This window comes from Takifugu rubripes, chromosome 12 (genome assembly GCF_901000725.2).
Source record: "Takifugu rubripes chromosome 12, fTakRub1.2, whole genome shotgun sequence".
NCBI classification, from domain to species: domain Eukaryota; kingdom Metazoa; phylum Chordata; class Actinopteri; order Tetraodontiformes; family Tetraodontidae; genus Takifugu; species Takifugu rubripes.
This window is the reverse complement of record NC_042296.1, coordinates 8,576,000-8,588,567: the sequence shown is the minus strand read 5'-3', so window position 1 is coordinate 8,588,567 and position 12,568 is coordinate 8,576,000. Positions and strand designations below refer to the sequence as shown.

General features: G+C 51.6%; 1 protein-coding gene across 1 annotated transcript; it reads left to right on the top strand.

Annotated features, from left to right (window-relative positions):
• Positions 1 to 376: 376 nt before the first annotated feature.
• LOC101075500 (F-actin-uncapping protein LRRC16A-like) lies at positions 377 to 12,337 on the top strand (the record flags this gene model as incomplete). The annotated part of the gene is given in 37 exon segments (XM_029844634.1): positions 377 to 481; positions 1,241 to 1,291; positions 2,624 to 2,683; positions 2,760 to 2,881; positions 2,994 to 3,091; positions 3,160 to 3,230; positions 3,628 to 3,701; positions 3,769 to 3,844; positions 4,053 to 4,141; positions 4,245 to 4,339; positions 5,064 to 5,150; positions 5,227 to 5,330; positions 5,409 to 5,486; positions 5,599 to 5,675; positions 5,753 to 5,857; positions 6,123 to 6,192; positions 6,286 to 6,367; positions 6,431 to 6,530; positions 7,213 to 7,267; positions 7,357 to 7,529; positions 7,637 to 7,705; positions 7,773 to 7,878; positions 7,933 to 8,031; positions 8,106 to 8,234; positions 8,322 to 8,444; positions 8,514 to 8,689; positions 8,764 to 8,851; positions 9,015 to 9,164; positions 9,240 to 9,306; positions 9,546 to 9,748; positions 9,828 to 9,943; positions 10,035 to 10,482; positions 10,610 to 10,646; positions 10,741 to 11,145; positions 11,214 to 11,324; positions 11,518 to 11,688; positions 11,793 to 12,337. Coding segments are annotated over 37 exon segments (4,380 nt in total), but the record flags the coding sequence as incomplete, so codon positions are not given.
• Positions 12,338 to 12,568: the final 231 nt, after the last annotated feature.

The window sequence follows — 12,568 nt, the reverse complement described above, 5'->3', positions numbered from 1 at the left end:
CACACACACACACACACTCATGTGTTTTCATCCTGTTTCTCTTCTAACTCACAAAACCCAAACTTTTTCCAACCTTCTACTGCTGTTGCTAACATACGCAACAAGATCTTGTTCACATCATCACAGTCATTGATTAAATTAGTAGCTGATTAGAAACGCCTGCTGGCTCAGTTTTAATGTATTTGATCAGTTCTTTATTAAAATCTCGAGCCATCCTGTTTTTCTTATCCTGCTGAGCACTGCGGCGTCCTCACAGCGAGGGGCGTGGCCTCTCTCAGTCTCCTCCCCTCCCCTGATGGAGGGTCCCTCACAGACATGTTTAGCTGTTGTGTAGATTGTGTGACGTCTCCATCTTGTGACATTGTTCCTCCTGTCTGCTGTAGAGAGCGTCCGGGAGACGGTGGGTCGGACGGTCAAACTGACCCTGAGGCGCAAAGTCCAGCTGGAGGTCAAAGGTGACAAGGTGGAGAGCCGAGTGCTGGTACGTCACACGTGTGTGTTTTCAGCTGATGGAGGAAGTTACTGAAGATGATGAGTGATGAAGCTGTGGCAGAGGATGGAGTGATGGTGGGGAGAACCACCAGACCGGACCAGACCGTGAACCCGGTTTGGTCTGACCTGGTCATGGTGTAGCATCACGGAGGCATCTGGGCTGTTGCCCCTGGCGACGTGCGACTGTAGTGGTTGTGAGAGTTGATGTGGATGCAGAAACAATCAGATCTTCTCCTGTAAACGCTCACTAAACACAATTCAGCATTTTTGTGCGTGTGTGTGTGTGTGTGTGTGTGTGTGTGTGTGTGTGTGTTTTGCTCTCCAGCACAACAGTGGTGAAATTGAAATGTCCGTCAAGCTTCTTCAACATTTGTTTCTCCCATGAATGATTGTTATTGGGAGCAAGTGATCAAATTCATGGTTGCCATTGATTTCAGGAGGCCGGATCCCTCTGGGATTGCTGAGCCAGCACGCTCCTGTCGGGACATGATTCAACACACGTACACACACGCACAAGCACGCGCATGTTTGCTTGTGCGCTACATTCCAACACACCACAAACCCACCTTGAGTCATGAAGTAACGTGTTCAGGGATCTGCTGTTCCTCTGGTGGATCCCTCGGTGGATCTGACTGGAGTGGCATCATGAGTGTGATGTTATTGAACCAATCAGAGTGGTTGTTTATAAGTGTGTGTGTGTGTGTGTGTGTGTGTGTGTGTGTGTGTGTGTGTGTGTGTGTGTCCTCAGGCTTTGGCGTCTCATCGAGCGTACCTGTTGACAGCACGGCTCCCCTCAAAGGTGGGTACCCGGGATCCAGGTGTTTGGGCACTTGTGACCCAGGTGTTTGGGTACCTGTGACGCAGGTGTTCGGGTACCTGTGATCCAGGTGTTTGGGTACCTGTGATCCAGGTGTTTGGGTACCTGTGACGCAGGTGTTTGAAGCTCTAACCTTCACCTTCTGTCCGTTTCCTCTCCTCCTCCTCCAGATGTTTTTTCTTGTTGTGTCACATTTTAAATCCAAATGTTTCAGCTGCGTTTTCCGATGGATCCAGTTTATGGTCCAAACATTCATTTGTAGATCTAAAACAAATTTGGACACTTTGTTGACCAATTAGCGGTGTGTAGCTCCGCCCAGTCCTACCTGGCAGGTACAGGAATGCCCCCAGAGCCTGAGCCAGGCTTCTCTGTAGCGCCACCTTGTGGTTTAGTGGTGTCATGGTTTTGTTGATCTGACCTGATTTTCAGTCTGAGCCCAGACGTGAACATGTCCCGACATCTGATCCTGTTGCCCAGAATGCTGCTGTGAGAACAGCCTCGGGAAAGGAAAACAGAGGAAGAGAAGGCGGACCTGCAGGCAGCAGGAAGGAAGCCTCGTTTCAACGGGAGCCAAGTCCCGGTCTTTGCTGAAGCTCTTCCCTGTCCCACGTTAGTCCAGCTTCTCTGGGATCCACCAGACATTCACGAGTCTGTGGAAACATCCGTCATCCTGCAGGGAATGAATACATGACTGAGAGTGAGAACGTTATTAAACCCAGCAACATCTGGCCAGGGAACACTGACGGGAACACCGACGGGAACACTGACGGGAACACCGACGGGAACACTGACGGGAACACCGACGGGAACACCGACGGGAACACTGACGGGAACAGCCCATGTTCCCGTCAGTGTTCAGCTCCAACAACAAACGTCTGTTTATAAGAGAGAAAAAAATTACATAAATCTGAGCCAGCTGACCCTTGACCTTTGCTTTTATTGTCTGTGTGTGTGTGTGTGTGTGTGTGTGTGTGTGTGTGTGTGTGTTTAAAAAAAACACAAAACAGGAATTTAACATCTGGTCGGTTAAAGGAGGAGGGCTCTCTCCTCTCTCTCCCCACCTGTCTTTCTCTCCCCACCTGTCTCTCTCTCTCATCTCTTCCCTCCCTCCCCCTCTCCCTGTCTATCTCTCTCTCTCTCCCTTCTCTCCCCCCTCTCTCTCCCCTCTTCCCCCATCTCTGTGATGTTAGCATGTAGCTAGCCTAGCTACATACCAGAAACAGCTCTGGTGTGTTGCTTCATCCGCCAGTTTGTTTGTAAACATGATGAAATCCAAGATTAGGTTTCCTAATCTCTAACCCTGTTTTATTACAGCTTGAACATTCCTTCAGTTACCTGGATATCCAGGGGATCAGCAGCAACAAGCCCACTCAGGTGTGTGCAGACCAGATGTGGAGCAGCTCGTCCTGCAGCTCATTAATGATTCAGCGCTCTGTGTCGCCCCCTGCAGTTGGTGCTGCAGTATGACCGCGGCCTGTGGAACCTCCACCTGGGCTCCACCGAGGAGGTGGATGAGGTGATCGCTCACATCGGCAGCTGTCTCCGGAGGATCTCCCCCCAAGGATCACCTGTGTAGGTGCCAGTAGGGGGGCGGAGTCACTGAGTACCTCAGGTTCTCCGAGACACAGGCCCGGAACGCTGGCGCCTATGTGGAATCTCTTCATTCTGTTTCTCTCTGACGCAGGAAGCTGATGAAGAAGTTGAGTTTGAAGCCTCCAGACAGGACGGCGGCCCTGCAGGCTCTCTGGGAGGAGCAGGGCCCGGCTGATCTGGGACCGTGCGGTGGGTCACAGTGGAAACGGTTCTGGAGTGTGTCTTCAGGTTCTGACAGTGGTGCTGTCTCGTTGCAGGAGGCTTCTCTCATCAGTACCGGTGTGTGTGTGATTTCCTGGGTATTCCATACAGAGAGGAGGTCCAGTGGGTCAGTACCTTTCAGCACTTCAGTTTAGCCTGGATGTGATGACGAGGGACATCTGATTACTGCCCTCTGATTGGTCAACTGTTTCAGGCCTGTTCTGTAGCATCCAGCATTGGCATTAGCTACATTAGCACTGGTTTGGTCAGGTTAGGCCTGTTCTGTAGCATCCAGCATTAGCATTAGCTACATTAGCACTGGTTTGGTCAGGTTAGGCCTGTTCTGTAGCATCCAGCATTAGCATTAGCTACATTAGCACTGGTTTGGTCAGGTTAGGCCTGTTCTGTAGCATCCGGCATTAGCATTAGCTACATTAGCACTGGTTTGGTCAGGTTAGGCCTGTTCTGTATGTGTCTGTTGCATGTGGAGCTTTTTACCTGTCTCGCTGTCTCACCTGTGGCAGGACGTTGACACCATCTACCTGACCCAGGACACCAGAGATCTCAACCTGCAGGACTTCATTCACCTGGAGAACAGGTGTGCGAGTGTGAAGACAGGAGCTCTGACTTCCCTGCCGTTAACTCTTCTTCTGCTGTTTTTCTAGGGACCTGGTGGCCATCACCACAGTTCTGGAGTACAACCAGTGGTTCACTAAGGTCTCCAGCAAGGACTACAAACTGGTAAAATCAATAAAGCTTCAATTACAAAACAATACATCAATGGAGACGTACAACCTCCACTATGGTCCAGATGTTCTCCAGCATCACCATCTCTCTTCTTCTCCTCAAGCAGTAGTTTTTGTTGTGGACAGATGAACCACAAATTCCTGTTGTTTATTCAGATCCAGATTTGCTCTCTGACAGTCTGACTGAGATGAAAGTGTTTTAGTCCACAGACGTGTGTGAGCAGATCCTCCGGGTCGTGGCTCGCTCCAGTCGGCTGGAAGAACTGGTGCTGGAGAACGCTGGACTGAAAAGGTCTAAAACTCTCCTCATCATCATTATCTTCCTCTCTGGACGAGGCTGCAGGATTGATTCTGTTTGTGTCATCAACTCACTCTCGTGGTTGTTTCACCTGCAGTGATTTTGCTCAGAAACTGGCCGTTGCTCTGTCACACAACCCTGCCTCCATGTTGCACACACTCAATCTGAGCAACAACTCCCTGGAGGACAGAGGTACACAAACACACACACACACACTCAATCTGAGCAACAACTCCCTGGAGGACAGAGGGACACACACACAAACACACACACACACACTCAATCTGAGCAACAACTCCCTGGAGGACAGAGGGACACACACACAAACACACACACACACACTCAATCTGAGCAACAACTCCCTGGAGGACAGAGGTATACACACACACACACACTCAGTCTGAGCAACAACTCCCTGGAGGACAGAGGTACACACACACACACACACACACACTCAATCTGAGCAACAACTCCCTGGAGGACAGAGGTATACACACACACACACACTCAGTCTGAGCAACAACTGCCTGGAGGACAGAGGTACACACACACGCACTCTCAATCTGAGCAACAACTCCCTGGAGGACAGAGGTACACACACACACACTCTCAATCTGAGCAACCACTCCCTGGAGGACAGAGGTACACACACGTGCGCACACACACACACACACACACACACACACTCAATCTGAGCAACAACTCCCTGGAGGACAGTGGCACACACACGCGCACACACACACACGCACACACAAACATACACACTCTCATTCTGAGCACAGGTCTCTAGAGGACAGTGACACACACACGCACACACAAACATACACACTCTCAATCTGAGCAACAGCTCCCTGGAGGACAGAGGTACACACACACAAAGGTCAATGCTTCACTGATGTGATGTCACTTCCTGCAGGTCTTTCGGCTCTGAGCACCCAGCTGTCCAAACTTCCCATGGGTCTGAAGCTCCTGAACCTGTCCAGAACATCCACATCCCCTAAAGGTGGACTCACAGAAGGACTGGAACACTTCCTGTTGTGTGAGTTCTTCTCTTCAGGTGGATTTTCTCCATCTTTCAGGTGTAAACAGTCTCTGTCAGGCGCTCTGCTCGAACCCAGCTGTGGCCACCACGCTCAAACATCTGGACTTGTCAGGAAACTCCCTGAGAGGAGACGACCTGCCGGTGGGACGCTCGCCCGTATTCAGACCTTCATTGATCCAGCAGGACGAAGACGCTGAGTGTGATTTTGTCTTTTCCCAGAGCCTCCAGAGTTTCCTGAGTCACTCCAACTGTCTGGAGAGTCTGGACCTGTCCAACAGCGACTGCTGTCTGGAGCAGGTACACACACCTGACGCTCACCTGAGGGACCACCACGTTTGTAAACGTTGTTTATTTAATCGTGTGTGAAAACCTCATTGTTCACGTTTCTTCTGTGGTGTTTTATTTTCAGGCATGTTCCTCCTTACTAAGAGGATCTTTGAAACATCTTCGTGTCCTCAACATGTCAAAAACCGTCTTCTCTCACAGGTCTCTCACCTGTCTGTAAACGCACACACTGTCCCAACACAAACCAGGTCAAAACACAGGTTTTCCCATCTGTACAGGAAGTGTAAAGAGATCCCGTCGTCCTTTAAACAGTTCTTCAGCAGTGCCCTCGCTCTGACCACAGTCAGCCTGTCAGGAACCAGACTGTCCCTGGAGGCTCTGAAGTAAGGACACACCTGAGACACACACACCTGAGAGACACACATTAGCATTAGCTTACTTCACCAAGCATCTCCAGATCCTCTTCGTTGACACCAGCTTTGATGTTGACGCCTTCTGAAGAGTGGATCAAAGGGGATCCTGGAAGGAGTTTAAAAGTAGTTTAAAAGGAGTTTAAATGGCGTTTAAATGGAGTTTAAATGGCGTTTAAATGGCGTTTAAATGGCCGACCGTTGCGTCAGTTCCCTGAAGTTGCTGTTGTTGCTGCAGAGCTTTGCTGTTGGGACTCGGCTGTAACCCAAACCTGAGTGATGTTTCTCTGGATCTGAGCTGCTGTGAGGTAAAGCCCGTTTAAACGGACGTGAGCAGGCAGGAAGCTCCAGAAACATGGAAGCAGGTTTGCGGCGTTCATTCATGTTGCTTCTGTTCTCAGCTGCGTTCCGGAGGATCCCAGATTCTGGAAGGTTGCATTGCAGAGATTCCCAACATCACCTGCTTGGACATTTCAGACAATGGTGAGAGCTTTGATGTCTGGGCTGTGCTGCTGTGTGATGGTTGATGATGGTTTTGTGGCGCAGGTCTGGACATGGATCTGACCACCCTGCTGGTCTGGCTGGCCAAGAACCGTTCCATCAAACACCTTTCACTGGGCAAAAACTTCAACAACATCAAGTCTAAGTGGGTGATGACTCAGCACTTTTGGACTTCTGGGTTTTACTTGTTCTGCCTTCCTCCTCAGTAGACTCTCCCCCCTCAGTCTGACCAGCCCCCTTAACTGGTTCCAGATCATCCTGGTCCCCCAGATCCTCCTCTCTGTTCCCCCAGATCTTCCTCTCTGTTCCCCCAGATCTTCCTCTCTGTTCCCCCAGATCCTCCTCTCTGTTCCCCCAGATCCTCCACTCTGTTCCCCCAGATCCTCCTCTCTGTTCCCCCAGATCCTCCTCTCTGTTCCCCCAGATCTTCCTCTCTGTTCCCCCAAATCCTCCACTCTGTTCCCCCAGATCCTCCACTCTGTTCCCCCAGATCCTCCTCTCTGTTCTCCCAGATCCTCCTCTCTGTTCCCCCAGATCTTCCTCTCTGTTCCCCCAGTTCCTCCTCTCCTCTCTGTTCCCCCAGATCCTCCACTCTGTTCCCCCCAGATCCTCCTCTCTGTTCCCCCAGATCTTCCTCTCTGTTCCCCCAGATCCTCCTCTCTGTTCCCTTCGATCCTCTTCTCTGTTCCCCCAGATCCTCCTCTCTGTTCCCCCAGATCCTCCTCTCTGTTCCCCCAGATCTTCCTCTCTGTTCCCCTAGAGTCACGAACGGTGTTTTATTTTAAATGTATTATTAGGATTATTATCATTGTTGTTTTGTCTTCAAGGAATGTGGCTCAGGTTCTGGGCAGTCTGGTCCACATGATCCAGGAGGAGGACTCGGTGAGTCCGAGTGCAGAACTCAACAGAAGTGTCCTCATGTCCAGTTGGAGGAACTGTTGCTTTAACCTGCCTGTGGATCCTCTCTGCAGCCGCTGAGCTCACTGTCGTTGGCTGATTCCAAACTGAAGGGCGACCTCTCCATCCTGCTCAACGCCCTGGGCAGCAACACGTCTCTGACCAAGCTGGACATCAGTGGGAACGCCATGGGGGACATGGGAGCCAAGATGCTGGCCAAAGCCCTGCAGATCAACACCAAACTGAGGTCAGACCCTGGTCAGCCAGAGAAGCAGCGAGGAAGAGGAGCAGAGGCTGTCATCACTCTTTAATGCTGTGTGTGTGTGTGTGTGTGTGTGTGTGTGTGTGTGACAGGACTGTTGTGTGGGACAGAAACAATGTCAGTCCTCAGGGACTGCAGGACGTTGCTGCTGCTTTGGAGAAGTGAGTATAACGCGGTCGTTGTGAAGAACATGTGAGGAACACAGGTGATAAATGTTCTGCCCGTCAGGAACTTCACCATCCGGTTCATGCCTGTCCCCATCATGGACGCAGCCCAGGCGCTGAAGACCAACCCCGAGAAGACAGAAGATGCTTACTGAAGGTTCTTCTCCCGAGTTCACCAGGTCACCTGTGAAATTTCAGTTTTGAGAACCTTTCTGTCGCTGTAGATGGAGCAGTACCTTCTGAGGAACCATGAGACGCGCAAGTACCTCCAGGAGCAGGCGTACCGCCTACAGCAAGGGATCGTGATGACCACCACACAGCAGGCGGGCAGACACATGCATAAATACACACATACACACACACGTGCGCGCTGACCCCTCACCTCTGTGTGGTACAGATGATGGACATGATGTGCGTGAGGGTTCAGGACCACCTGAACTCTCTGCGGTTCTCAGAGACCAGCCTGGTCCAGGAGGACGTGAAGGTGGCAAAGAACCTCATGACGGACGCTAAGAGCTCCAAGACGGTAGGTTGACAGGCTGTCAAAGTTCTGGTGTAGAAAAAGTCAGAATTGCAGCTGATGCGGACCTGGACATGTCCCCCACCGTTGCAGCTGCTGCCGAGCCTCTACCACCTGAGGAGCGGCCTGTCCGGAGGCATGTGCACCGGCGCCATTCAGGACAAGCTGGAGTCGATGGCCGGGGAGGTGGCTCAGGTGATGGAGGAGCAGCTGCAGGTGAGAGCAGGAGCAGGGTGGTGGCCGTCGTTAAACTAAACCCATTCATCAGCAGTGGTCATTGTGTAGATGATGCTGGTGATGATGGTGGACGCCGCTGAGCGTCTGTGTCCTCACGTGATGGCGGGCGGTAACCTTCGTCAGGAGCTGCTGAAGGCAGGAGCGGCAAGGATGACCATCCCCCACAGCTTCATCAGCAGCACCCTGCTGGACCAGTCTGGGATGGACATCATCAACAAGATCAGGTGTGCTGATCTCCTGGAGCTCCAGGCTCCATCTGACACTCTCAGCATTCTGGACCTTCTTCTGTCTCCGACAGTGAAGTCAAATTGAACGTGGCCTCGCTTCTGTCTGACCGGATCCTGGATGAAATCCTGGAGTCTCTGTCCAGGTCCCAGCACACACTGGTGAGCATCCATCCATCTGTCCATCCGTCCATCCATCCATCCATCCATCCATCCATCCATCCATCCATCCATCCATCCATCCATCCATCCATCCATCTGTCCACCTGTGCATCCATCTCTCTGCATCTATCCTTTATTGCCCCCCGCTCTTGTTTGGTTTCAGGCTGATCATGTGACCAGAAGGTCTCAGCCTCTGGTGCGTCAGGAGGCCCAGACGGAGACCGACGTTGTGGATGAGGTGGTCCTGAAGGACCAGAAACAGGGTCATGTCCAGGACCAGAACCGTGGGTTGGAGGACTTGGACCCCTGCATGGTTGGTTTTTACAAGCTGGGGCCTCATCTGGAGCTTGACTGGGACGTCCAGTAACGTCCTTGTGTCCCCTTTCAGGTGACTCCTACATCCAAGAGGAAGAGTATTCTGGTCAGAATGCTGCGACCCGTCTCTGTCGCATTTGGTGAGAAGGACACACTAAATTCAGAACTAACTAGACCCAAGTCTCAACGACAGAAGCGTCTTAAACCGGGTAACAAATCTGTTTCATCTGGGCCAAGTTGGCCTTTAACTTCAAACCCACTGAGGATCCCAGAAACCAGATGAAACAGGAAGTCGACCATGTTGCATGTCGTCACAGCTGCTTCAGCTTCTGACCTCGTAACAGTTTAGTCTGACGTTCTTCCCCTCGTGGTCCTACAGAGATGGAGTTTGACCTGGACAAAGCTTTGGAGGAGGTCCCCATCCACGTGGAAGACCCTCCTCCTCCTTCAACTGCCCCACAGCCACAGGGCAGAAGTGCTGTGTGTCTCAGTGAGCTCCCCCCTGTGGAGCTGACAACCCTGAAGCACTGCACCAAAACCCGGCCCAAACCCATGAAGAGGACCAAACCCAGCCGAGCAGCTGTAAGTGGAGCTCAGAGAGGAGTCGTGCGGCACTAGTCTAGCACATCAACACTCGTGTCCTCCGTGGTTATTTCTCCAGCGAGAGTCGAGTCGTCGCTTAGTGACGCACGAAGCAGAGCAGAACAGCATCATGGGGAAGTTGGATGAAGGCCTGGAAGACTTCTTCTACAAGAAAGTCATCAAGCTCAGCTTCAAGTGAGAGTTTTGATCCGAACATCAACACGTGCTCATCATGGCGGTGAGTTAGCGAAGGTCCAACCGCCAGTAACTCTCTGGCTCTCCTCAGACTCTCCTCCGTCGGAGGTCCCAGCCCCCGCCTGCAGGAAGCAACAGAGAAGAAGCACGAGTCCAGGAAGAGCGGCTTCTTCAACCTCATCAAATCCAGAACGTCCCGCTCAGAGAAGAGCCACGGAGCTGCAGCCGTCGCTCCACCGCAGCCCTCCCCAGCTGCTCCTCCTCCCTGCTCAACTGCCTGTATTAGCCCAGTGGCGGAGGAAGCTACACAGGCCTCTCCGACTCCACCACAGAAGGAGCTCCACCTGGAGCACGCCGACTCTGTGACGGAGAACGCTCCAGCAGCCGGTGAAGCTGCTGAGGAGAAGGAGAAGGAGGCGCCGCAGAACGACATGAAGCAGGAGAAGAACACACACGTTCGCCTTATTGGTGTTCCTGTGATGGGCCTGGACCTGCTTGCTGAGATGAAGGCCCGACAAGAGAAGATGGCTGTGAAGAAGGTGAGGTGCTACTGGTTTTAGTGGGGGAATTAAGAAATAAAGCTTCCCACAACAGAATTTAGAACATTTAGTGTGTCTTTACTTGTTTCATGTTTTTAATGTCATAAATTTGTTCCTGCGTTGTCAGTCGACCTCCACGTTGGACGCAGCAGATGCTGATGAAGGTACGTTGTCCTCCTCATTTTATTCTGACATGCTGCCCAGCGTGTCCAGCAGGGGGCAGACGTTTTTACACCTGTATCGGTTCTTTTGCTGCAGTCAAATCAAACGTCCAACCTGCCAAGGAGGCTGCTGAGTCCAGGCCAGAACCAGCTCCCAGATCCAAACCACACTGTATCACCCCCAGGCCACCCTCACCCCAAGGATCAAAGCCCCCAGTGGAACCAGACGGTCCCACTGGTTCCTTAGGTCCCACCAGTCCCATCAGTTCCTCTGGTTCCACCAGTGTCGCCAGTCCCACCTGTCCCACCGGTTCCACCAGTCCCACCAGTCCCACTGGTCCCACTGGTTCCTCCGATCCCAGCAGTCCCAGCAGTCCCACTGGTCCCACTGGTTCCTCCGATCCCAGCAGTCCCACCAGTCCCACTGGTCCCACTGGTCCCACTGGTTCCTCCGATCCCAGCAGTCCCATCGGTTCCCGGCCGAGCAGCGCCTACATCAGCGGTGAGCAGAGGATCAGAATCCTCTTATGTCTCTAAATATGTGAAATGACATTTGTTTTGGTTGCTCAGGTGATTCTGCAGAGGCTCCTGCTAAAGCGCCACTTCCTCCTCCTCGTCTGAAGAGGGCGCCATCAGGACAGGATGTGGAGAGCCTCAGCAGCAGCCCTGCGGGACAGGACGGTTGGTGTCTTTACCGTCTTCTCAATACAATTAGCATTTGTATAAAGTTGTAAATGTTTCCAACAAAACTTCTTCAGAAGTCTGTTTTTCATCTTTTTAGAATATTACTGTAAAGTAAGTTTCAGATATCATTTCTGCAGGTAGAAACCTTAAGACAAAAGGAAGAAAATGGAACATTTATTGTTTATTTCAGATCGGGATAGTTCTTTTCTACATTCAGATGTTTGTCCAGAAGGTGGCGCCATAACGGAGCCGCTCAGTCCCGTGTTTGCGGGCAGCAGACGGTGGTCGTCTCTGAAGAGATCGTCCCTTTCTGCTGCTGCGACTGACAGTCGAGAACGAGCCAAGTCCCTCCCCACATACGGTACGTACGGAGGACTCGGGAGCGGTCCCGGTATGGGCACCTGTGGAACCCCCGCTAGGTTGGGGTTCTTTTTCAATCTTTTTGTTTGTGGTTTTTGATGGCAGTGATTCGTCCAGAATCAGATCTGGATGAGGGGGAGGAGCTTCTGCCACCGACTGACAGCAAATCAGAGGACGAATGCGAGGACGACTGCGAGGACGTTTTGTCAGCCTGAGGAACCAAACGAGCCGCAGTCGGGTGTCGTAGGCGGACCTTCATTAACCCATGACCTTTCAGGATCTGGAGCATTCTACTGTCAGAAAATAAGCAAACATGAAAGTTAAGCTCAGGATTTTCAATAATAATCAGATTTTAACGAAAAATGTGCAAAGTTTGCTGAAACCCGTGGACTCGTCCATCAGGGTCATGTGACCGGCTGATGAGTGGTGTGCTGCTGCACTTCCTGGTGTATAAATATGTTTGAAGCTGAGGTTCTTTTTTTTAACTAAATAGGATTTGTATCGATCGCTGCAACCTGAGCAGAAATATACAGGTGACGGTTTTTATTCTGGATGCTTTTGACATTTGTTTGGGCCAGTTTCTGAAATCCTGCTTATTGTTCCTGTTGTATTTTTTTTTACCGCTATTAAAAGAATTAGACTCCTCAGAATCTCGTGCAAAGCTGTTTTTATCTGAAACTGAGGCTTCAGCCAGGATTCCACCTGCCGACAGCTGGGCCAGGGTCCTGGTGTGACTGGAGGGGGACCAGAACCGGCAGCTGAGGTCAGAATGCTGCAGATTGGGGTTGGCGTGACAACAGACACCATGTCATTCATAGGACATCCTAGTAGGAGTGGTTTTCTCCAGCTTCCACACCTGTGTCGGCCCTGGCAGCCACCTG